This window comes from Rhipicephalus microplus, chromosome X (assembly GCF_043290135.1).
Source record: "Rhipicephalus microplus isolate Deutch F79 chromosome X, USDA_Rmic, whole genome shotgun sequence".
NCBI classification, from domain to species: Eukaryota; Metazoa; Arthropoda; class Arachnida; order Ixodida; family Ixodidae; genus Rhipicephalus; species Rhipicephalus microplus.
Genome location: NC_134710.1, coordinates 237,119,003 through 237,145,253, shown reverse-complemented (window position 1 = coordinate 237,145,253; position 26,251 = coordinate 237,119,003). Strand labels below are relative to the sequence as shown.

General features: G+C 45.9%; 1 protein-coding gene across 1 annotated transcript in view; it reads left to right on the top strand.

Moving 5' to 3' along the window:
- LOC119187779 (uncharacterized) overlaps positions 1 to 26,251 on the top strand; it is a 353,057-nt gene that overhangs the window by 285,011 nt on the left and 41,795 nt on the right. Inside the window, exon 4 of the mRNA XM_075881459.1 lies at positions 13,954 to 14,236. Within this exon, the coding sequence (XP_075737574.1) occupies positions 13,954 to 14,236 (283 nt within the window). The remainder of the gene's footprint in view (positions 1 to 13,953; positions 14,237 to 26,251) is intronic.

Below are 26,251 nucleotides of genomic sequence, written 5' to 3'. Positions count from 1 at the left end.
CATCTTCGTGCCGCCATATGTTCAGCTTTCCACGCTGACCCTCAGTGCGCACATGCGGGCGTCTTCAGAACATACGCTCGGCTTTCCTTCAGGTTTTATCAGCGAGGCGTCTACACCTTTGTACGCAAGTAAATTCAGTCATGCCCGCAGTGCCAAGGACGCAAAGGTCTTCCTCATCAGGCCTCGGGTCTGATCCCGCCAATCTCTTGCCCAGCTAGGCCTTTCGACCGCTTTGGAATTGATATCTATGGGCGTCTTCCATTCACGGCTTCCAGAAACCATTGGATCGTTTTCATTGTCGACTACTTTACACGATACGCAGAAACAGCCGCTTTGTCTGCTGCCACAGCACGTGACGTGTAATCTTTTCTCCTGTGGAACTCATTCTCCGTCATGGCGCACCGTGTGCACTTCTTAGTGACAGAGGACGTGTGTTCCTCTCTGAAGTCGTCAACGCACTTCTTGCCGAATGCCATAACATTCACCAGACTACCACCGCCTACCATCCGCAAAGGAATGTCTTGACGGAAAGATTCAACGGTACCTTAGGGGACATGGTATCTAAGTATGTTGCCTCAGACCACTTCGATTTCGACCTCATTCTGCCTTTTGTGACGTGCGCATATAACGCTCCTCCACAGGCGACTATGGGCTTTTCGCCATTTTTCTTGTTATATGGCCGAGATCCTTCCACCACACTAGATACCAGTTTGCTGTACCACCCCGATTCCTCCGAGTCTACGCTCATCTCTGAAGCTGCCTGCCGCGCCGAGGAAAGCCGTAAGCTCGCTCAGTCGTTCAGAACCATCGACCAGTGGAAACAAAATTCTCGACGTGACGATAACCAGCCGTACCCTCACTTTGTTGCGGACACCCTTGTGTGGCTTTGGGTTCCCACTGTCCCTACAGGCTTTTCCTCGAAGCTTGTTTCAAACTACCAGGGACCTTACCGCGTTGTCTCACAGACTTCACCTGTTAACTACATCGTCGAACCCGTTACGCCATCCACATACCAGCGCTTTCGGGGTCGTGAAACCGTTCATGTACAGCGGTTGAAACCTTAATACGAGCCGCTCGTACTGTTCTCCGTGAGTCGCCAGGAAGGCTCATTTTCCGACGGTGGACGAAATGTAGTGAAGAGGAATGCCCACTACTTCAGTGACATCGACACGTAGGCGCGAGGCACGAGCTAAGGCTGCCTGGTTGCTGCTGCGGCGCTGCCCGTATACCCGGCCAGATCTTGCTGCTTCTGCACCGACGCTGCTAGCGCTTTTGAGCTTGCATTTATTTTATAGGTCAGGCACTGTAGTGTCTCCTTGTCAACCTCAATGCAGAATGAAGAATATATTCATAGGTCTGAAGTTTAGTTTCAAGGCGCTGACTAATAATAAAAATAATAATAACAATAATAATAATGTACGAATTTTTTCTTTAAATAAAAAAGTACATGTCATCAGACCCGTCAAAACCATCGGTGGCTTGAGCGGCAGAGTCTGAAAGGTAGTAAAAAGGAAACAGCACGTTACATTGTTTCTACTGAAACACGGCATACAAACGACGGAGGTACAAGGAAAAAAACTGCTTAACTCATGAGATTCGCCTTCAAAAGTATAGGCGCGACAATAGTGCTGCAGAAAAAAAAATGATTTCGGTGACTCATGAGCTCTTCGACTTCCACAGTATGATTCGACAGCTTATACACTGGTGCACTGCTCGCATCGCCTTCTTTATCGCTAGCTTCGTAGTGCTCTTCGATAGACACCTGTACCATGCCGGAAGAAAAGGAACATCTTTGCGCCTGTAAATTGCCATTTCGAACTATCCTAGAATGCCTACTGCGAGTAAGGTTGCGAATTACCCACTCTGCATTAATTCTTCTTCTCACTTGTGAGGCAAACGCACACACAAACATATATATATATATATATATATATATATATATATATATATATATATATATATATATATATATATATATATATATATATATATATATATATATATATATATATATATATATATATATATATATATATATATATATATATATATATATGTACAGTTCTGGTTGAATCAAGAAAGTTGCGAACCTATCTAAAGTGCGTTCTTTCATTCTTGTTTTTTTTCTTTCTTTTTTTATCGCCACCAGAGGACAACATAACAAGCTACAGGCAAGCGCACCGGGCAGCCAAGGTAGTTCGGAAAAGAGTTATGACGAACGCGTTTTTCGACATCATAAAACACGATGGCACAGTGTCTCAGCAAGAACCAACACAACCTGGCGCAGCAGCCAGCAACATGTCAGGAGAGCCCGGGATGAATATTTATTATTCGTCGAGAAATTTAGGGTGTATAGGACCTCCGAAAATCGGGGAGACAGCCAAGGTGACATAGTAGCATATTCTATTACAGCAGTGCAGCCTGTGTCTGCGTGAATTAGGCATTGTTGAAGCCGAAAACTCTTTGTAGATGGCGTCATTCTAGTGATTCAAAATGTAAGAAGGATCATCTTAAATATATGAACGATGATTACATTTTCGCAAAAACTGCGTTTTCTCGTGAAGTGAGAACCATAGTGTAAGGTGTCATTATGTGGCCCCTCACTGTGTGCTGCTACAGTGCAACATTGCTATATGCAACATAAATGTGATACACAAGTACGAATGTATGTGCAACTTTTGTAGCTTTTCAGGCTTTCCTTGCGCGACTTCGACGTACCATTTATTTCGCGTACATAGAAAATACAAGGAAGTGAACAATAGTTCGGAAAACTCGCTCATGAGCCAACTCACTCAGACTCAGATTGAGCCGTCTGTCTGAGTATTTTCTCTGCGTAATTTTAATGGCGTCTCAATACAGCGTTATTATAAAAGAAACATGAATGTTTATCACAAGATCCTCCTTACTCCCTTTAGTTTTGTCAGGTTTATCATGGCAGCATAGCTTGTTTACGTGCGAACAATATCATGTGGCACGTAATGAAATGGAATAGAAGTAACGAAAAAAATATCATCACCAATGTGATTTTCAATCTGTCATATTATATTGTGGGTCACTATTGTGATACCTTATAAATCAGATGGCGGTTCTAGTCCTATTATGATAAATAATCACGATGTGGTTTCGTGCGATGAATATAGTAAGTGAACCTTTTCAACCTTTCCCGGTTCACCATGCTCTCACACAATAAAACTTTCCATGGTCGACATTACTTTCAGCCGAAAAAAACCAAATCAAGGTAAAAGATTGTTATTAAACAGATAATTGCGTGAAAAGTAAATATATCTCCCGTAAGGTACTGCTTACCTTTTATTGTCGCTTCCACATTACTACGTGACTGGTACACGGCGATCAGGACAATTTTTGTCTGCACGGAATGAAAAGAACACAATAAATGCGAGTGGTTCTATAACCAGTGACACGCAATCTAGTCATTCTTCATATAAGTCATTTTCACAAGCTATCTAAATATTATCAACTAAAAAAACCCTTTATGCTAATAGAATCTTCTATATGCAGGTCTTTAACTCTTTCCAGCACAGTGGTCACTCAAGAAAACCACCTTTCGTTCATTTTATTTTCGTCTTCAAACACATCTTGCTTGCCGGTTTTTTAGTGGCACATTTTTTAAGCTTTCGAAAAATTGATAAAGCTGGTGCTAATTCGTTCGGGCTTCAACGTGACGTGTTACGTTTGCTTTGTCCTGGCTGCGGTCGTCCTCAAATGCGCTAAATGGTGGACCCCAGCTATGTTTATCAATATATAAAAGTATGTGCTGTTCCTATTATGCTATAGTGTAGCAGAGAATGTTGTATGAGTAGCTAACGCTAAGGAATTTAGAAATTAAGAGCTGTACTCGGTCGGTACAGAGTGCCATGTCAACAAAGTTGGCGGCCACCCGGGGTGACCAGCTTGCATAAAGAGTCTTAGTAGGCTGGTGATACATATCATAGATGCGGCGACTGCGAGCGCGTCCATATTAGAAGAAGAGAACGATGAACGATGACATGTTAGCTGCTCGCACTTAGCGGCCGCTTACACACCATCGAGCATCATCAGCAAGAAGATATCATGGTCATCATCGTTGATGAGGTGTTCCTGGCTAGCCGCCGCCAAAATGCCGCAATGCATACTGTCACAGTTGGAACTTTCCTGATTTGTTCGATTCCTAATATCGATGTTATGTGTTGTCCAGCAGATCGCCTTTAGCCCGCGAACACAAATGAAGCGCTCATAGTGAGTGTAGTACTTATGTTTTGCCATGATTACCTTGATAGAGTCAACCATCATGTCATCCGAGTTGCCATTACTAATGAATGTAGAAATGAAAAGCTGCACTTGATCAGTATAATTTGCACCACGACGCTTAAGTTGATCACCTTGGGTAACCAGCATGCATGAAGGCCCTTAAAAGGGTGGTGATATATTATTACAGCGAAAGCTGTTATGAGATCACTTTTCGGGTCACGCGCAGTTGCATTTTGTCCGCCGCCGCCGCCGGTGTCCGTAACTACATTGCGCGAAATGAGAAAAAAAAACTTGCACCGTTGACACAGTGGGGCTTGAAGCCGGGTTCTTCGAGTACCAGCCAATATTCTGGCACTGAGCTACGCCGGTGCTTGCAACTTGTCAAACTTGCCTTAGGCAGGCATGACCTAGCACCAATGTCGCAGTGTGGCTCGAGCACGGTTCCGCTGGGTGCCAGCCCATTATTCTACCACTGAGCTACACCGTTTTTTGTGAGTTGCTGTCAAACTTGCCTTAGGCAGGATTGATGTCGGGAAAGCGATCGCGTTAATACGACGTATAACGCGTTTTAAAACAGCGAAAGAACAACCAGTCGTCGCACAATGCAAATAGCGTAACGAGCGTCCAATTCTCCAACCCATTACAAAACCTTGTTCTCGTTTCCCTAATAACTGTGGCGCATACCCACTTCAGCCTTAATTCCTCATCGTCGTGAGCCACTGCATAAACAACCGGCACAAAACTTCTTGCAAGTGTTTAGCGGATACCACGCTTCTCAGAAGAATGACGAAAAATAGCATATAGCGAATGCCGGCCTACTACCCAAAAACTTATTATTAATGCCCTAGTGGGTACCAAGCAAGTGTGCTTCCAGTAGTTAGCCAATGAGTGTTTCGCAAAGGCTCTGAAAGGCCGCTCTTCTAGCTTTCGCTGTGACTGTGCTGCGCCTACCACGCAGGCCTGGCGTTTTTTTCGGTCGTGATAATAGAGCTGTTTTGCAAGATATACACAAGCTTCCTTAATAATGAGACAAATGTGCGCAACACACAATCCGCCTACTCTACTGCGGAGAAATAAGCACTTCTTTGTCGGTTTGCCTCTCACCGAAAGTGACGAGTGAACTCTCTCTGCAGGGTGGTCGCCTCTAGTGACCACCTAATATCTTTTAAATTGAAACTGCCAATTTTTGGTTTCTTGTGAGAAAATCATTTTTTTGCGAAAGAGTTCACCATTCTTTATATAAAACTCGGTTTCGCCCCAAAAATGGAGTTGCGTGTATAAAAGTAGCAAGTCAACAGCTTTTCTGAAGAAGATTTATCTCCGTCGCAGTCAAGAGCTTTCGCTCCAACCAAGTCCTGAACACTGCATGCACTCTCAGGCATATATAGCTAAATGTATGCGGCCTTAGAGCTCACTTCCGTGTATTTTCTTGCATTTCTTTTTTACCTCCTGCGTAGAGTGTATCGATTGGCGTACTAACCGAGGGCTGTGAGATAGAAAATGCAGCGAATTGGCCAAACGCCCTCACAGGTTTGCTTGCTTATCGTCAACTACAAGCTGAACCTTGGTATTACGCTATTTATTTTCAATGCTGCTTATGTTTTGGAGGCGCGTCGCTAAGTGACAGCCAGGCCTCATCAACGTCGTCTTGCCATGGAGACAAGAAAACTGCTCGTTCGTGAGGACTCGATCTTCTTGTGACCTCGCGCGGGCTTTCCATCGCGAAGCTCGCTCGAAAAGCACGAAAGCACGGAGCGTTAACAGCTCGACTCGGCCACTTAAGTACCGTTCCGGAAATGACGTATAAAGCGTGAAGCGTGGCCGAAAGCAGCAAATTCGATTTGTCCTTCGCAGAAGAACGCGAGTTCTCGGACACACACAACGACGGATTGTAAGTGGCGATCCACGAAAGCCAAGTCTCTCTCGGCCGTCCAACAAGCTTCTGCTCTCATTGACTGCTGTAACGCTTTGCTCCCTGTCGCAGAAAGGAAGCCTTTTTGTACGCGCCTGACCACTTCAAGAAACTCTATTGGGGATACCTAGTTCGCCACGTGTGTAAGGGTGTAAGGGCATCAGATATTAGAAATAACACACACACAAACGCGCATATATATATATATATATATATATATATATATATATATATATATATATATATATATATATATATATATATATATATATATATATATATATATATATATATATATATATATATATATGGCAGAAAGCTTTGCGGGCTGAGTAAGGTGAACATGACCGTCGGCAGGATTTTGCCTTGTATGGTGCAAACTTAGTGAAGGCTTGGGAGTGCGTGGACGGAGCAGCGCTTGTGTGGCTTAGCTACGGAGCAAATGCTGGTGAGATTGCAGCCCTTTCCCCCCTTCTCCTGCCGACGAGCATGCAAGTCGAAAAGAATGTTCAGTCACTGTTACGGGTTTGGCAGAGAACGTAAATTACTCTGTTTAATGAACAAGCCTAGTATGAAAAACGCGCCCTGAGTTCACGAAGTCGAAACTTTGGGGATTAAATTTATTCTCTCGTATATACACGGATAATCAAGAAGCAGGCGGCAAGCACGGTTCTTGTTACTTTTACGGATGGAACCAATTCATTCTTGCTTATTGCAACCAACCTTCCCAAGTGAAGTTGTCAAAGAATATTTTTTGTACTTCCAATTCTTGGCTGACGGACTTATGAGTCGACTATATATTTCATAAGTGAGTCTCAGGGAGCTCTACAATTTTCGCCGACCTATGTACCCGTATATAGTGCGTGAGAAAGTTTTTCTGTCGAATACTAACGTTTTCTGACAATATGTTCAAGCTAACCCCCCACCCCCTCCCGCTCCTGCTTTCTTCCCTATCCTGGCCCTTGCCCCGCCGCGGTGGTCTAGTGGCTAAGGTACTCGGCTGCTCACCCGCAGGTCGCGGGTTCAAATCCCGGCTGCGGCGGCTGCATTTCCGATGGAGGCGGAAATGTTGTAGGCCCGTGTGCTCAGATTTGGGTGCACGTTAAAGAACCCCAGGTGGTCAAAATTTCCGAAGTCCTCCATTACGGCGTCTCTCATAATCATATGGGGGTTTTGGGACGTTAAACCCCACAAATCAAATCGATATCCTGGCCCTTGAGGGACTAAATTGCATGACTGCTACCCACTGTCTGAGGTGAGTTTGAGACTTCTGCCGTTGGGCGAACACCATAACTGACCGTTACCGATAAGATATTCATTGGCGTTAAGGGTAAAAAGAGAGGCTGACATGTGTGGTCTTAATCTTCTGCTATAGAAAGTGGTACTAGAAATAATATCTTGTGGAGTAATTTTTGTTAGTAGTGGTAGCCATGAACTTTGACGACAGTGCGCATGACCTAGTGCTTCGCAGAGTGACGTCACTTTATGCTTAAAATGTGCAGAAGGAATATAGCATGTGATGCAAGTATGGCTATTCAAACGAGCTGAATGTACGTGACCAAATAATGAACCAGGACGTTGTAAAAGGCCAAGCACTACCTTTATTTTTTTTCAGACGAAAGAAAAGAGAGAAACAACTTTATTCTCAGACGAAACAAGAAATCTATTGCAATGTTCGGCTGCTGCAAAGCAGTCTCTTCAAACGCCATGGTGTTGGAAAAACTGAGAAGAAGCTGGAAGGTGGGGAGGGAAAGTGCAAAGCTTTTGAAGAAATAGTTCTGTTGTGTCTAGAAAAATAAAACTCGCAGAACCAATATACGGTCTAAGATATGTGGGATACCCACTCCCACATCGCGCATACTTTATTTCAGTCCTAGTGCTTCCGTTCACGCGCAGAGGTACACGGCGTTTGTTAGGCTTCGTTTCTTTACCAGCGAAACCTAGTACGCGCCTGCATGAAGTATTTATAACCACTCATACGAGTACCACTACATTCGATTCAGCGGAGCTTGACGATGTGCTCAGTTGACTTCGTCGCTTCAGCCGCCAAGCTCACTGCGAGTCTCTGGAGACTTGCCGCAGCTTAATGTTGCATGTGTGTTTATATTGTGGCAGCATGGCGGTGGTAATTATCTTCTATTTTACCATCATTCACTTTATGCACCGAATAACATAAGTCACCTCTGTGTTATAATGAAAGAAAAAAACAAATGTCCTTTGTTATTTTTAGTATACTAACACCTGTATTGATGGATATATGTAATAACTTTATTACGATCAAATAGGTCGTGCGAGTTTCTTAGCCTGAGGCAGGCAGCTACTACGTTGAGACCGAAAGGTGTAGCCTTTCGGCTGTTTCGCGCGCCCGTGGGCTGCCCATGACCGTCCCTTTAATATGCAATGGCGTGAACCTGTGTCCCTCCGTTTTAAAGTGTTTTCCTAGTCGTTATGTAACGCGCAGCAACGCCAAAGCATTTCAGTGAGATGTATGGTGTCGCGGCATTTATCACATGTTGTAGGGGCAGAGAACTCCTGTTAAATCTTGTTAAACAACAGCGCGTTTGGATAGGTCCTTCTAATGGCCTGAGCTCTAGTTTAGTCAGCGGAAGGGAGAAGAGGGAGAAAGCCCTGCATGCTAGGTAAAAGTGTTTGGTTAGTTAAATGACTCTTTAAAGAGGCAGGTGAACTCTCTTTGGAAATCCTTATACTCTCTTCAGAGAATCGTTATATGCCCAAAAGTGAGTTGACGTGCCTCTTTAAAAACAGTCAAAACAGTCAGTCAAGGCAGAAAAAAGGTAACCTTACTTTTTTGGTCCCCCCCCCCCCTCTCTTTGGGTGCGCCTCAGTAGGTAAGGCGTCACACTGCTAAGCTTAAGGACTCGGGTTCGACTGCCGACCATGGAGGCAGCATATCAGGGGGGGGGGATGAAAGAACACCCGTGTACTTTAACTAGGTGCACGCTAAAGAATGAAGAACCCTAGGTGGTCAAAAATTATTCTAGAGCCACCCATTACGGTGTGACTCATAATCACTTAGAGATTTTGGCACGAAGAACCTAAAAATTTAACAGTAAGATAAATGTTAACGTTTCAAGCAGTTACTACGGCGAGTACACTAAGTACTTGGTTACAATGCTGCATGCCCAGGTTCCATTCATCCCAGGTGCTAGATTTTTTTTTATTTTACGAGGTCATCGTGTTCAGGCAATATAACCAGTGAGGCCAAAGTGATTAGAAGCGGATGTGGCATTGAAACGATCTATGTAAGATAAGATAGGTAATGAACACACGAAAGAACGCAGATACGTACAGTAAGTGCACTGGCGAAGTTTTTTCCTAAACGCGAGAGAGCACGCTGTGTTAGGTCACTAAAAGAGAGAGAGAGAGAGAGAAACGCCGACGAATTTTACTTAGAGGCAAAGAAAACAGTACATTAGATTTCGAGCTAGAAAAATGCGAGTAGGTGTTGAATAATGCAAACGAGTAACGCAAGGAGAGTTACACTTTGATTGTTCTCCGTTTCACGTATACTGAAGTGACTTTAACGGACGCTGTTCAGGAAGCCAGAGGAGTTGAAAAATACACCAGCTAACGCAAAGTATCGAAAAGAAGAAGGAAGATCTAAAAGCAACGTCACACCAGCCAAGCAGGAGCGTCTGAGAAAGGGAAACTTGTGCGTTCAGCTAGAAGGCCAATGAAAAAAGATCCAAAAAACGGAGAGTGGATCGATATCATGCTCGACAACTTCCAACAAGAGGGTGTCTCCGTCATGCCCTGCTCAGACAGTTTGTTTTCTTTTCGAGTTGCTCTTTTTCTAGTAATGCTTGAAACGAGATGCATGCTTGCTACGAGAGTTTCACCTATATTACATGAGTTGCTCTAGAGGTAAACAAAGTTCTCGCTTACATACGGGAGCCGAAATTTTAGGCCGATTATATACTTCACCAACAGAACTTGCGCGCACATTCACAACTTTTTGACGTAGACATGGCGTAAATTTTGAGGTTGACCTGAAATGAGGTAAATGTTAAGGAAAATTTTGAGCTTTAATTATTCCTTAACGAAAGCAAGAGGGCCCAAGCTTTGGAAGAGCCGGATATATAAGAAGAAAATTGTATACCATAAAGAACGCAATAACAAAAACTATTCGCTGAAAATATCCAGCTAAACGTTTTAACTTTGCACGAAAGCGAATACGGTCAAAGGTGAGAAAGTCACCACTTATTGAAACTCGCTCAATAGAAATAAAGCACACAGGCAAAAGAATACTTCATGAATGCGTAGTGTATTAAATTGCATGAAAAGAGCGTTCGTGAAGCTCTTACACACCAAGACAAAAAAAAAAACAGTAACAACAATGCTGTACTAGCGTTTTTTATACTACAGTTATATATATATATATATATATATATATATATATATATATATATATAAGAAGTGTATACCTAAGGGTACGTTTTTTTGTGTTTTGACACAATATTAATGAGATCTAACAGACAATAATGCCAAGGATTGTATAGAAGAAGTTATTAGAACCAATGTAATGTAAATAGGAAAACAGAAAAGTGGGTGAAAAAATGACTTGCCGTGAGCAGGAATCGAACCTACGACCTCCGAATAACGCGCTTGATGCTATACCACTGAGCTATCACGACGACTATTTCACCAGCCACTTCATTAGGTTTATCTGTGAATTTAAACATGGGAGTGTCAGTCAGCGCCACATGTTGCCATGGTGGCGAGTGTGGTACACTCTTTATATGAGCCTGTATGGCGTAACGTAGCACGTGAACTTAATACGAGCTGACAGCTGACCAATAGTCCCTCGTATACAACCTAACGGCACCAAGTCTACCAGTACGAGACCCTCGTTGGTTTTAATAACTTCCCCTATACACGGAAAAACGAGCCCTTAGGTATACACTTCTTTCGCTAATTCATTAACGAGTGTCTCGTACTAGCAGACTTGTTGCCGTTAGGTTGTATACGAGGGACTATCGGTCAGCTGCCTGCTCGTAATAAGTTCACGTGCTACGTGACGCCATACAGGCTCATAAAAATAGTGTACCACACTCGCCGCCAAGGCTACAGGTGGCGCTGACTGACACTACCACGTTTAAATTTACAGATAAACCCGAAAAGTGGCTGGTTGAATAGCCGCCATGATAGCTGAGTGGTAGAGCATCGAACGCGTTGTTCGAAGGTCGTAGGTTCGATTCCTGCTCACGGCAAGTAATTTTTTCACCCACTTTTCTTTCTGCTTATTTACTTCACATTGGTACTAATAACTTCCCCTATACATTCCTCGGCAGGAATATCTGTTAAATCTCAATATATATATATAGGGAGAGAGAGAGAGAGAGAAAGAGAGAGAGAGGTTGCACTATCGAAAGGCGTGTACACAGACGTCGAGTTTGTCTTGTACGGTGATATATTTTGTCTATTTGGGCAGTGCCGACACACTCCGACTGTCACCCCTATGTTGAAATTCACATATATACCTAATAAAGCGGCTGGGGGAATAGCCGCCGTGGTAGCTCAGTGGTAGAGCATTGAACGCGTTGTTCGAAGGTCGCAGGTTTGGTTTCTGGCCACGGCAAGTTATCTTTTCATCCACTTTTGTTTCTTCACATTTACATTGCAATTAGGTCTAATAACGTCCCGTATACTTTCCTTGGCACTATTGTCAGTTAGATCTCAATAACATTTTGTCAAAGCACGAAAAACGAGCCCTTAATCATAGACTACTTTCCTATATATATATAGTGGGAGTAATAATTCAATGGGCCAGCTAGTCTTCGTGAAGGTGTGGGATATGGCACATCCCATATATATCCATATATATATATGGCGCTATTGCATCTAATTTGCCTTTTTATGAAGTTTCTAAACAGTCATGATGTCGCGCTTGTGATTGAATCTGCGTCATCCCGACCACCCGAATGGAGCAAACGCGGACATGTCTCTCTGCTGCAGGAGCCACGGCTGTTATTTTTGCCACCACAGCAAGCCCCTGTGCCACTGAATACGACGATTAGGCGCGGTCAGGGTATAACTACTTTGATGACAATCATCTATGAACACCGAGCATTTCTGGACAACTTGTTAGGGTGACACTGCTTTCAGAAAGTGTTCATCCAAACGCTGCTTTGTGTTTGGGACGCACACACAGCATTCCCCTTCACTGTCGCGTGGCGCACGCTTCACAGATGGCATGAAAGTACAAAAATGAGAAGAAAGAAATCATTACGACCCTCCCCCGCTTCACACACAAAAAAAGCTCTTTCAAGCGCAGTCAGCGCGTCGATTTCTCTTTCTCCGCGGCGCATGAATACATCCACATGAGTGGTTGGTGGTACCGTGTAGTATCACTCATCATAGGTAGCACCGGGTGGAGCCACGTTGCGCCTGTTGAATTTGGCGTGATTTTTAAATACACACAGAAAGCCCGCACAACACTTTTGAGCCTGTAAAATGTGAATCACTGAAGTGATCTGAGTAAAAATTATACCATGACAATTACGAAGGAAAAAGAAAGGAAGTCTTGAGGAAAAAATTTCAGTAATTCAGCTATCGTCTTTAGGAGGCAACAAAAAAAAACAAAAATACGAAGTACAATTTTTCTGGATATTAGCCTCTGGTTTGTAAAAAAAGAAAAATCTGAGTAGAAAATATGTCCTTAACATTTCCTCTATACGCTAAAAAGCAATACAGTGCCGAAAACTCCGTGTAAATCTGACCAAATTTGGACGAGCTAGAAGTTCAAAAAGTGCACATGTATTCTATACGGGCGCTCGCACTGGTGAGCCCTTCTAAGCTACACATACAATTTAGCTGAAACTCCTTTGCTTGAGGTAGCTTCCTATAAATACTTAGACCTAACGTTAATGAGTACCTTATTCTGGAATTTACACATAAATAACCTTTGCTTTGCCGCTTTCAGGAAATTATGCTTTCTCCGCCACAAGTTCAAGGCTGGCCCCACTTATTGTTAAACTTTTCCTGAATGAGGCCTAAACTTGAGTACGCCTCGGTAGTTTGGAATCCTCACACAAAGATTACCATTCAAAACCTATAAAGTATTCAAAGGAAAGCAGTACAATTTATTTACAGTAAATTTAAGTCAACCGACTCCTCCACTCCCTTGCTAACTGGAAATGGTAGTACATTATTAGAAATTCGGCGGAAAAAGTTGCGTAGAGTTTCTTTCCGACATAGTCAAGCATAGACTATTCTTACACAAAGCAGCATTTTTCTCCCTTGTTAAGCATGCCTATTCGGCATCACTATCCTCATTCCCTAACGCCAATATTCGCAAGGACTGACACTTTTCGGTACTCCTTTTCCCACAAGCTACAGCTGATTGAAATAAACTAACGGAAGCATTCCCCCAATGCCCGTGACCATTTGTGCAAATACATTTGTGCAATGACTTCCTAAGATTTGTATCAAGGCCAAATTATTCAATTTCTCCATTTTATAAGTCGTAATCTTCTGTCTTACAACCCAAAAAAGTTTGTAAAAATACTTTGCAACCTTGTTTTCTGTTATTTATTGTGTATTTTGCTCACCCTGCTTGGACTTTTTGTCTACAGAATTAAAAAAATAGTTCAGTACGTAATTGAATTAATAAAACTGGCTTGCAGCGAAGTCTTCAAGACCTTGATCCGTAGTTCGTATGTGTACCACGATGCAAGTGCACTTGCACTGGCATCAATTTGCTCCTGTCGTAGTATTTTTCTGGCATTCAGTGCGGACAGACGTGTATGGTGACGGCGCGCGCGTCGATGCAGTGCTCTTCTCGCGGGAGCGGTTCCCTGTGACGCTACAGCCCAACGAGGCCTCCGAGCGACTGGGGCTGCGTGGCGACTTCCAGCTGGTGATCCTGGGCCATAGCGTCGGCTTGCTGCGACCGGGTGCGCCGGAGCCCTTCCTCGTGTGGCCCGTCACTTGCATCCGCCAGTACAGGCATGAGCTGTTGCTGCAACCTGGGCAGGGGCCACAGCACGCAGCATCGTGCGCTAAGGTTGCCGCTGCCCGAGGAGCCACCACGTTAGTGACCATCGAAGTCGGCCGGTGAGCGCAACTTTCGTTCATCCGCCAGACAATGGGCTTAGCCATGGCCTGTCACTGCTGCTTGCCAAACCGCTGTTCTAGTATTTTGTGGGAGAGCCTGTTGAAAATTGAATTCGGCAGATGCCGCAATTATCTCGCGTAAGAGAGGGTGGCTGGCCTATTTCGTGACAGAAGTTATGCCGTGGTGTTCCAGCATGGTATCCTCCTAGAAGGGTTGACCAAACCTATTGCCGGTGACGCATGCATTGTTAGCGGTTCGCTCACACTTAACGCTTGGCGCTTATAATCCACTGTCACCGAGAGACGCGAGATGAGACGAGATTGCTTGTTCGAACACTTCGACTCATCTTAGTTAGGTACGGGCTCAAAATTTTAGCGTGGATAACTTGTGCTGACACACACGCATCACCGAACATCAACACCTGGGACATATTTAAAATCAAATTAACGTGCATGTGGCGCTACTGCAAGTGAAACGCGCCTTTGCCTTTCGTGTAGCAATCAACCACCACTTGCGTTACGTGAGTGTGTTGGCCGCCACAGTCCTCGCGAACGCTCTCTCCTTGCATATCTTTCTAACGGAAAGAGGAGCCAGACTTGCACGGGTGCACAAAAGCTGACTGTCTGTTTTCAGTAGTGAATGAATCGGCAGTTGAACTCCCGTAACCATTACTCTTGCTATGCTAGATGGTATGATCTATATGCCTATAGCTCTTCGAGTTTGTAAATAAGTGTATACACAGCTGACACGAAAGACGTGGTTTCAGTCCCGGCCGCGGCGTTCGCATTTATATGGAGGCAAAAGGCTGGAGGTCTGTGTACTTGGGTTTAAGCTCGCAATAAATAATCTCGATTGGCCGAAATTTCGGGAGCCCTCCCTTACGGCATGCCTTCGTTCATGTTGCAATTTCAGCGCGTAAAACTGCCGATCACGCTCCTGAGCTAGTGAACAAGAAAAGCATGCACTCCGATATTGTATGTAATATGAAATAATCTTGCAGAGTATTCTCCAGTATTCTATAGCAATGTTCGCAAAAGTCTAGTGTGACCGATAGAGCCCCCCCTAAAACTAAAAATATAAGTGGTCTCACCTCACTCTTCAGAATCGTGCAGTGTAGTGTACACGTATCCCGAAGGAGTACGGCCACTCGCGTGGGTGTGGTCGTAGCGAGCCGCAGGGCACGCGTTAACCGTCGCCGTGGCAAGAACCTGGCACTGATCAAGGTCGCTACACTTTATTGTCTGCGGCAACACCAAAAACGCAGGACAGAGCCCGTTGCAAAAGGCGCGGTGGGAAAGCAAATGGGCTTATCCACAACACGGGCAACAAGTGCTACACAGGGTGCCGCGCACGTATCCGGGGGCAAAGGTGATCTACGTTGACACCGGGACAAAAGGCCCAGTTGTTCCAGTGAGGGAAAAGGCGCTCGCGTTGACTTCGAAGAGACACGGGTCGACGTGGCCTGGCCACGAGCTAAGACACCACACCGCTCTTCTGCCTAGCGTTCGGAAGGGGGGGGGGCGACAAAAGACTAGCGTTCGCCGCGGGCATAAGGCGCCGTAAGAGAAGTTCGAACGAGCCCCAAACGAAGGGAGCCGATGGAGATAAAGAAATGCATGCTAACCCTTTGTTGTCCCGGAGAGGTTCTCTCTCACTTCCGACGTGCGCGCGCGAGAAGTCCCGAGAGACTTTGCGCATGGCGCCACAGTCGACATCCCCTACCGGGTGAGAATGGTTAAACGTCACTCCCCGCTCTTCCAGAGTGGCAGACCACGGAGGAGGGGAGTCATGTGGGGTCATGAGAACGCAGAAAGAGGCGGCAAAACCAGCTCCGATGCGGCGGGCTAGCCTCGATTCCCCCAGCAGGCAGCAAGTAGCAGCGTGTCAATGTTGTCACAAGTCACGTACATTGACCAGCAGGGATGAAATCTCGTACGCTTTCTATATTTGTTTCGTTCTTTTTCAGTCTATTTCAACTGACCATTCTGTTTTGACCACAAGCCAGCTGTAATTGCTGAACAGCTGACTGCTGTCCAGTTACGCGAGAAGAAACTGCATGCTTGAAAACCAAACAAGGACCAAGCGCGTATAGAAGATTACGCGCCAGATAGTCGTGCTGTGGTTAGTGAACCTTCCCAAATTGGCCTCTATTGGGATTGCGTTTTTTTCTGGCGCTACCATCTCCATCTCTTCCTCTCCAAGGCCCTATTTGTTTTTGTATTAAATTATTTATAATTTATGTATTGAGCATACACTATATTTGACCTCGAAGTTATATTTCTGTAGTCTGAGGCTCCAGCTCAACATCCTCCCGCTTTTATTAGACATTTCCTTCAGTCATGAAAGTGGGCAGTGGTCAGTCTCGCCCGTGAATTTTGTGCCTTGAATATAGCATCCTAGCTTTTGAGTGGCCCACACAGTGGACAAACATTCTTTCTCCAAGGTGCTCAAAGCTTCTTCTCGGGGAGTCAACTTCCTACTGAGATAGAGCACGGGATGTTCTTCACCTCCCTCGTTAAGTTGGGCCAAGACGACACCTAGAGCTCGGTTGCTGGCGTCGCATTGGAGAATGAAATCTCGGCTAATGTCTGGCGCGACAAAAACAGGCCGAGAAGACAAAGCTTTCTTCAAGTTTTGGAAATCCTCCTCCCTCTCGGTACTCCAAGTTACTACTTTCAATTCATGTTTTCGGAGGCTGTCGGTTATCATGCTGGCAAGCTCCGAATAATTTAGAATGTAGTGCTCATAATAGCCTGTCATTCCTAGAAATGTTCGCACCTCCCTTTTGTTTACGGGTCTTGGGAAGTTGACTACCGCCGCTGCTTTGACCTTCATTGGTTCCAGTTTTCCGTGTCCTATTTCGTGTCCCGAACACGTGACATGGACTTGGCCGAACAGATACTGCTTGGCATTAATAGTCAGGACCGCCTCTTTGATCATTTCAACCACCGTTTGAGTATGCTGCAAATGCGACTCCTAATCATTAGAAAATACGGCCATGTCTTCCAGACATGGCGCCGAAAATTCTTCTAGTCCTCTTAGCACTCGATTCATAAACCTCGAAAAAACAGAAGGGTGCGTTTTTAAAACCAAAGGTCATGATGATGGGCCGATAAACGCCAAATGGTGTTATAAAAGCTGCATGCCGACTTGCTCGTTCAGTTAAAGGCACCTGCCAATATCCCCTCTATAAATCTATGGTTGAAATGAAGGTAGCCCAGCTTACAAGCTCCACCCTATCCTCTATGTTAGGCAAGAAGTACACCTGATCTTTTGTAATCACATTGAACCTGCGATAATCGACGCATGGCCGTGGTTCTTTTTCCGGCACCTCAACAAACATCGAAGGGGAACAAAAGTCACTATATGCTTTTTTGATCACGCCAAGATGAAGCATCCTTTTAACTTCCGCCTTCATTAGGTCCAGCTGTCGCGAAGATACGCGGTAGGTCTTCGAACTAAAAGGGACCTCCGTAGTCAGCTCGATATCATGTTGTACCAAATGAGTCCTTCCGAGCCTTTCCCAAATACATTCCAGATATTCCTAAATAAGGCTCTCCGATTTCTACACTTTATCTGTACCCAACTCGTCTTAGTTAACTGCACACGCGATTATCTCTTCCACACTAGGGACCTTGTTCCCACAAAAACAAGGTACCTCTAGAGAAACCTCTTCTGAAACATTCATGGCAATGGTAACAATTGCTGCTCTTTATAAAAATGGCTTTGTTAGTTTTACGTGGTAGACCCTGTCCTCACGTTTTCTTCCGGGTAATCTCACGGTGTAGTTTACTTCCGAAAGGTGACTGATAACCTAGGCAGGTCCATCCCAGTGACCAGTTTATTCTGGCAATTTGGCCTCAAGATCAGCACTTTGTCGCCAGTGTTGAATGATCGCGTCCGAGCATTTTTATTATAGTAGCGCTTTGAAGCGTCTTGCTTTGCCTATAGCTTGATTTTCACGATTTTATGACGCTTGTGTAACCTTTGCATTAGATTCAACACAGACTCGATCACACTTTTATGCCCCCGATAACCCTCCCACAGTTCGCGGACTAGCTTCAGGGAACCTCGAAAATTACGAGCGTACAGCAGCTCTACTGGTGCAGACCTGGTTCCTCGTGCAGCACTGTGCGCAACGCAAATAACGTGCGCGGTAAGCAACGGTCCCAATCACACTTCGTTTCGTGGCAAACCGCTCACAAACCTTTTTTGAAGGTAGCATGCTGTATCTTCACACTGCTGCTTTGTCGGTGGTAAACCGAACTATGCAAAATTTTAACGCCACACTTCTCGAGAAACGTTGTCGTGAGAGCGCTCGTGAACACTGTTAAGTGATCTGATTGCATTTCTGCAGCGTAACCGAGGCGCGAAAATATAGAAAGTAGAGCATCGACTACCTCGACCGGAGTTGCCTTCTGTAAGGGTACCGCCTCGGGGAACTTCGTTGCAGGACACAATAGAGTGAGAATGTATCTGTTTTCGGCAATCGTTTTCGCTAATGGCCCCACCAAATCCACAACAACTCAGCGGAAGGGCTCAGAAATAATGGGCACGTTTACCATCGGTGCCTTCCATTTCCCGTTAGACCTACCGTCTCTCTGGCAAGCGTCACAAGTCTTCATGAAATTTCGCACCTCCCTGAAACACCCCAGCCAATAAACTACCTGTAGCAACCTTTTCTTGGTTTTATTTGTGCTCAGGTGTCCTGTCCATGAGTGATCGTAACAAAGACGGAGTAGGTCCTTGTGATATGGTGACGGCACCACCGATTGATCGCAAAATTGTCCTCGCCTATCTTGGCATTTACAATACAGGATACCGTTCCTCATTTAGAAAGAGATGTTTCTTGACGATACACCTTCGATGTTTTAATTGTTTGTAACCGCTATACTAAGGTCATTTTTCTGAAACAGCTGTAACGCTTCCCTGTCAACCCCTAGCATGCACTTGTAGCTGTGCGAGATCGGTGCTACAAGGAATCCTTCTAATTGTATTCTTTTTCCTTCGAAGGTTTCTTTCTTTTCTCAACCGGTGGCTTCTTAGTCTGATCCTTTTCCTGATTTTTGATAGGATGAAAAGGGATTATTTCCTCGTCCTGCTTAACTTCTTCGCATTCAGTTGTTACATCTTTCGATTTGGCACTTTCCCTTGCGTCGTAACGCAGCTGCTGAGCCAATACGCGTACTTTCAACCTCGTCAAAGCCATGACATGGGCATCAGCAAATGTTCACCCCCTGTCGTTGAGTAGTCACACTGAGCTGTTCGAGAAAAGGTACGGGTAGCTCTCGGGAGACTGCTGCCGCTGTCTCGATCGCTTCGAAAAGTCCCCGAATCTGTACTTTTGCCATAGGTAAACACACTGAATCTTCGCTGACGGCCTGTCTTATCCACGTGCATTCAGATTAGTCTTACTTTTCACGTAGTCCGGATGGACTAAGCCCATGGTGGTGACGGAGTCCCTGCGTACCCTACAGTCTTTGTCATTTATCATTAAATCAGTCATATAAGGATTCAAAAGATCTCGGTTACTCGGGGGATTGCTTATGCAAGCAAATACTGGCTTACCTTTTGAGCAGTTTTGGACAAAGTGACATGCTACGTTGCTCTTGAAATATAAAGCCTTAGCCCGCGACTCTAACTCTTCCGAAGGATTTCTAACCTCTTTTTTATTCTTTTCCGGCTATTTCAGCCTGCCTTCAGCACACATTGAATTTCGACTAGAGTCGTCTCGCACTTTTGTTGCGTTTTGCGGTCCTCGATTGTGAGCTTGGGGCTGTGGTGCAGGCCTTTGATAGTGATGTGCGCTGTTGGTCGGTTTCCTGAAGCCTCGACTGGGCACGTACTCGTCGGCAAGCTGTGCTGCACTCCCCACAAACACACCTTCCTGCTGATCTTTGGCACACAGGCGCACGTTATCGGGCAAGGTGTCATAAAACAGCTCCAAGGAAATTAGATCCCCCAGTTTACTTAAGTTATCCCCACCTTCTTCTTTCACCCCCTGAAAAAGTTATCACTCAAGCTACACGCAAACTCAATAAAGATTTCGCTAGGCTTCTTGCTTTCCTGTCTAAATCTCCTGAGAAATTCCTCTGTGGAGAGCCTGTATTTCGCGACTAATGTCGACTTCACTAAGCTGTACAGGCCTGCCTCAGCTGCACTCAGTCTGGCCACGACCTGCAAAGCCTCTCCGGGTAACAACGCAAGCAACCGTTCTGGCCACGTGTCCTGGTGAAATGAATGTTTCTCACAGATCCGTTCAGAATTAATGAGGTAGAGACCAATGTCATCGGCTGTTTTGTGTGGCTGAAGCAAACTCGTCGTTTTCACGCTCTCTGTTTCCAGCAGCGCCGCATCTGCGCTGCGCGCTAATCTCGCCTGCTCCAGCTATATTTTCTCGAGCTCAATTTCTGGCTGCCTTAGTTCTCTTCTTTCCTGCCTTTCCTTCTCTTCCGCTCTTTCCCTCTTCTCTTCCTCCCTTTCTTTCTTCTCATGACATATCTTTTCCTAGGCCTCGATGAGCTTTTCCTCCTCTAAACCCGTTTCGCTTATCGCACTATGAAAATTGGGCTTCTTTAACCTGCTACTGATATTCAAGCCGAGCTCTGCTGTTAACAGCAACAGCTGTTCTTTCTTTAACCCTCCGATATTTTTACCTTCTCAAGAGCCAACCGCTACTTCTGCTGTGTTCACCGCACACTCGTGGTGGTCAATTCAAGCCAACTGCCAGATAGAATCTTGTTATTATCGTCAGGCAAAACGTTATCGTTCAAGCACTCACCAAACCCCGAGCCGGCGAAGGTCGTGTCTTACTAACGCATGTTCGCTGGTCCGCTGATACCAGATTGTCGGGTCTGCCTTCTGCTGCTCGTCCTTGTTTCCTGTAGTCGTCCAAGTATTCACGCTGTTACTGCGATGGTTGTGCCTCCCCGAGCCACGAAGTCTTGCTCTTCCAATCCCGGATCCACAGATGTCGATCTTCCGTCGGCAGCTGCTTCCAACCTCGAATGGGAGAAGGTCATGTCTCCCAGAGCCACGTTCTCAGGACCGTTTATCCCAGATTGTCGGGTCTGCCTTCCGCCGCTCGTCCTTCTTTCCTGGAGTCGTCCAAAACTTCACGCCATTATTGCGACGGCTGTGCCTTCTGGAGACATGAAGTCTCGCTCTGCCGATCCTGGATCCACGGAAGTTGATCTTCCGTCCGCAGTTTTCGGCATGCTTTTTCTTGATCCCACTGCTGCCACCAGCTTGTAGCATTGTGGGATAAATTGGGTGGCATGACCAAGTTCAGGCCGGAGATGAAGCCATGAGTTCTAGTGAGAAAACTTGAAAAAGCGATTTATTCACATTTAGAGATAACGTTTACTCGTCCTCGTTGATCCGGCACCCGCCATCTCGGCTTTCTCGTCCCCCCCCCCCCCATCGTCTCCTTAGTCATTTTTACCCCCGTCGTCCCCACCTTTCGTCCTCTCCCTCGCCACCTCAGTCCATTTGACGAAAGGAAGATGCAAGAGGGGGGATCAAGGGGTATGAACCGTCAACAGGGAGCTCGACTCCCCCTCAGGTCGAAGGGCACGATTGCTCTTCAGTTAACTCGACCCATCCGCTTCCAGTAACAGCGTCGACTCTTCCGCTTCCAGTAACAGCCGTCGCGTTCCGCAGAGCTTAGCTGTGGCGCCAGCGCGTCCGTCTCGCGACACCATGGTCAGCTTCTACTAACAGTCGCCATATTCGTGGAACAGAGTTGTGGTGCCAGCGCGCCAGTCTCAGACACGTCACTGGCAGCGGGGCACAACAATATCCAGAGAAAGGTGATTCTGATGTTCTTCTATTAGTGATTTGGATTTAAAGAGAACCTCAGTTTTGTAAAGAAACAATTTCGTACTTTTTATGTGATCTAAGCGAGATAAGATCAAATATACTGGGATGGGAACATAAAATATTTACGGCCTGAAAGTAATCAACTATGGCGTAAAAGAGGCTCAATCAAACCAATGCAGCAGCTTCACTACTGTGATACACGAGGAAGTGCATAGAACGTGCACCCAACAATTTTCTTTTCTCTGTTGTTATTGTTTTGCTGCTAATAATATTGGTGCTGTTATTGCAATGTCGGTGTTATGGTATCGTGTGGGTTTAACGTTATTCGCTGTGCAGTAATGTGCATAAGCATGCGCAGAATGCCCCTTCAATTGGGAGGGTGATTTCCTCGTGGCACCCTCCTCCTTATTCAGCCACTGTATGGGCATACTTTCCACCATTCCCCCCCGCCCCCTTAGGTGACTAGGGGAAGCGGCTCCCCCCTCTCCTGCTCTGGGCGCACGCATAAGGTGTTGCTGCACACGGAAGAGACGCTTAGGTAGCTCTGGCACTGCCAACGTTGCGCAGCTTCTGCCTTCTCACGCACCGCGGCTGGATTAGTCTGGCGATGTAAGCGTTTCACTAGCTCTTCTTTTGCATCGAGTTTAGTGTCTATATTTTGCCTGAGCCGATAAGCCGCAGTGGTCAGAGCTTTAATGATCTCGGGGTTTGGTTTTTGTTGCCTACGTTCTGCAGCTGCTCGCTGGGTCTTCGTTTGGAGAGCCACCGGCCGTAGTCACTTCACTTGCCACACTTGTCGAGCAGCGCCTTTTCGCTGAGGCATTAGGGACGTTCCATGCGCTAGCCGCACAGCCGCCACTCACGGGCTGGCACACCTGCCGCTCCCTAGCAGAGGGTGACAGCGTCGCATGAGAATACCTGCGTCACCACTTGGCCTATTTGTCTCCCGCTTGTGTGCGGGACTCGCTCGCTGGATTCCGTGCCAACCGGTTGTGCCCTAGCGATCTCTGACGACAGCGTAGCTCTGGCCGACTGGGTTGGTCCTACGCCACCTCCTGCCACCGGTTCCCTACGACGACGACAGCGTAGCTCTGGCCGAATGGATTAGCCCTACGCCATCTCCTGGCGCCGACAAGAACTTTCGCCAGTGGTGCCCCGTCCTTGGTTTTCTGCAACCGTGTCCTTCTTTCCTGTCTTCTGCTCACTTCCATCGCTCCCTGTCCCACCACCTCGCTCTCTCCTTCCTCTCTCTCTATCTCTCTACCTTTTAATCTTATCACTTTATTACCTTCTCTACCCTCATCCCTCGTGAGCTACTGTTGAGGTGTTTTCCCACTTAGAGACAGTTACGGGGCTGACTTTTCTCTTCTTTTCTCTTTAAAATCACTTCCCACTTGCGTGTGACAGGGGAGGGGAGGTGTTTCTTGAAGGGAAAGAAGATAAAAGTGAGCCCCATAACTGTCTCTTAGGGGAAGGACACCTCAACACTAGTTCACGAGGCATGGGGGTAAGGAGGGATTCAAAAGCATATGAATTAAATGTATAGATCTAGAGAGGGGAGCAGGAGAAGAGAGAGGCGCAGGAACAGGCACATACGGAAGAGAAAATAGGAAAGATGGAGATGGTCGCAGAAGTCTGAAGATGGGGCAACACTCAGCGAGAGCTCTTGTCGGCGTCAGGAGATGGCGTGGAGCGAGCCAGTCGGTCAGAGCTGCGCTGTCGTCGGAGATCGCGGCGGCACAACCGGTCGGCACAAAATCCAGCGGGTCAGACCACACCTACGCGTTGCAGTGTGTCAGCGCCTTGCTTGCTGACGCGGCGCCGCGCCCTCTAGTGGGTGCGCAGCTTCGAATATCCGTGCACCCTCTCTCTTCATAGGTAGACGTTGGGCCCCTGCGTCTAAAACACGCTGTATAAGATTGGCGCCGCCGACGCTGTCTTTCCAGGAGCGGTTGCGAACAGCGCACGCTGTCCTTTGGAGTAGGAAGAGTGTGCATGGCTAAAGTGTCTGCATATTTTGTGGAAAGTGCCCTCGTTCTCTTAGCCGAGCCGCCGTGCCACCACCCTCTCCTCTCGCCTCTCGGGCTGTCATTTCAAAAAGGTCACGAGCATCGCGCGTGCTATCAGCGTGACACGGCCTTCTTGATGTGAAGGTGGCGCCTGCACCTATGCCCGCATGGCGGCTATTCGGGGGAGAATTTAGCATGTTGGAGAGGAGGCTCGGCCTGCTGAGTGAGGATATGGAGGAGTAAAGCACCGGAGTGAAGGACAATGTCACTACTTTCTATATTAATTAGAGGCTTTACGCATGGCAAGGTGGTGGCGCCCTCTCTACCGCGCTACTGGAATCAACCGCGAATTTTCGAAGCACTTTTAGCAATTCTAGGTTAATAATTTTGCAATTACTTTTGTGGTTATTATTAGTACCTAGATTATGTTATACCCTACTCGTTTGCTTCCACCTAGTCTTGAGCATCGTTAGCTTTGTTTGCGGCCTGTACTGAGTGCTTGATTGTGAGTGTAATCATACCACACGAGATGTATATGGAAGGACAACATTGTGGGCTCCTAAAGTGCTACGCACTTAAATATAAGTTACGACGAGATGCAAGAGATGATGGCTCATGGCGATTTCGTGGAAGATGTGCTTGCTGTTCTCATGTAGTTACAATGGCTGGAGCACGCAAAGGTATTTTCAATACAGTATTTTCCTATTTTTGCTTTTTACGAGCGTGGGTGGCAATATCACTGAAATCATGTAGAGCGTGATTTAAAATGATGAATAACGAAAAACGCACGTACTTCTGTTCGTACACACCTGTGTTTTCCTCATTGTCCGAGCTAAAATTTTTTAATGATAATAAAGTGTATACTTTTGATTCCTCACTAATTTTTTTCATCCCACGTGCTCTGAATGTTGAACAACGAAGAGAAACGGAAACACAAACCAATCCTCCCCTTTGCCGAACTCTCAAAGGTTTTTCGGTGTAGAATTGGCACAAAGTGCGTCATCCCTAATCTAGAACAATGACGCCACATTGCAGATCGACGAAAGAAATTGTTAGCAAGAATAAACTTCGGCTGAAGTGGTCACGGCAGTGTAACGTTACTGTTCGACAATTCCACATAGGACACGGTTTAGCCACACACTTTTGGTGGTGCACATGCCACACGTTGTCGTAGAGGATCATCGGGAGGCGTTTTTGAGAAGTGCGTCCTTTCTGAAGGAGAGTGGCTCAGCGTTCTCTTAGGTGCGGTTGAGAAATAGCTTGAAACGAAGAATTATTCGAGGGTATTGGGGTTGGCCTCGGAAAATTTACTTTTATAAATGCCTATTTTCAAGCATCCGCCTTGCTTGCGTGGAAAGAATTAGAGGTAGGCAACAGCGGTTATCTCAGCATTACTTCAATTACGGATCAAATGGTTCAGTTCAGCAACGTTACAGAGATGGCTTACAGTAAATATTTGAGGAACGATCAGGCCAAATCCCGGGGAACCTCCGAAAAATAATTTGCAAAAAGCTAAGACAAAGTTCAATAGCACGCAAAGGAGCAGTGCTTACGACTGGAAGCCAGTCTATCACGTGTTGGTGCAGAAATACGTTTATCTGTTTGAGTGCTCCGATCAACAGGCTATGAATATGTTATTGTCCCTATGAAGAGTTCATAGCCACTGCATTATAGTATCATCAACGATTGGAAGCGAAACTGGTAGAATGAAAGACAAAACGAATGAGTAGGAAGACAATGCCTTTGCCCAAGCAATAGGTTTTCAAATGCTTATTTACATCGCACATGAACTGTAGTCCGGTACTGTGCGTTTAATTAAAGTCGAAAATAATTGGCGTAAAATTAATATAAGACAAATCTGGTGCATCTAATATTCCAGCTTAGTGTAGGAGGTCCGCACAGGTCATGTAACCCGTAGAGTAGATAACCGGTCATCTGGCTATTATAGTAGCGAAATGGATACAGTGGCAAAAGAGCTGCAGTCGTCGAGGGTAAAGAATTCAGTGGCGTGATGCAACCAGCAAATTCCTAGGCTCATGAGAAAGCCCGCTGGCTCACGGCAGGGCCGGATAATTGGAGGTCGGGAGCAGTAGCTTTCGTTGTGAAAGTACATGAAAAACAGTGTGCCGTATCAGTCGTTCGCGAAGGAAAACAAGCAAACGAAAATTGTCATGTGCAGAGGTA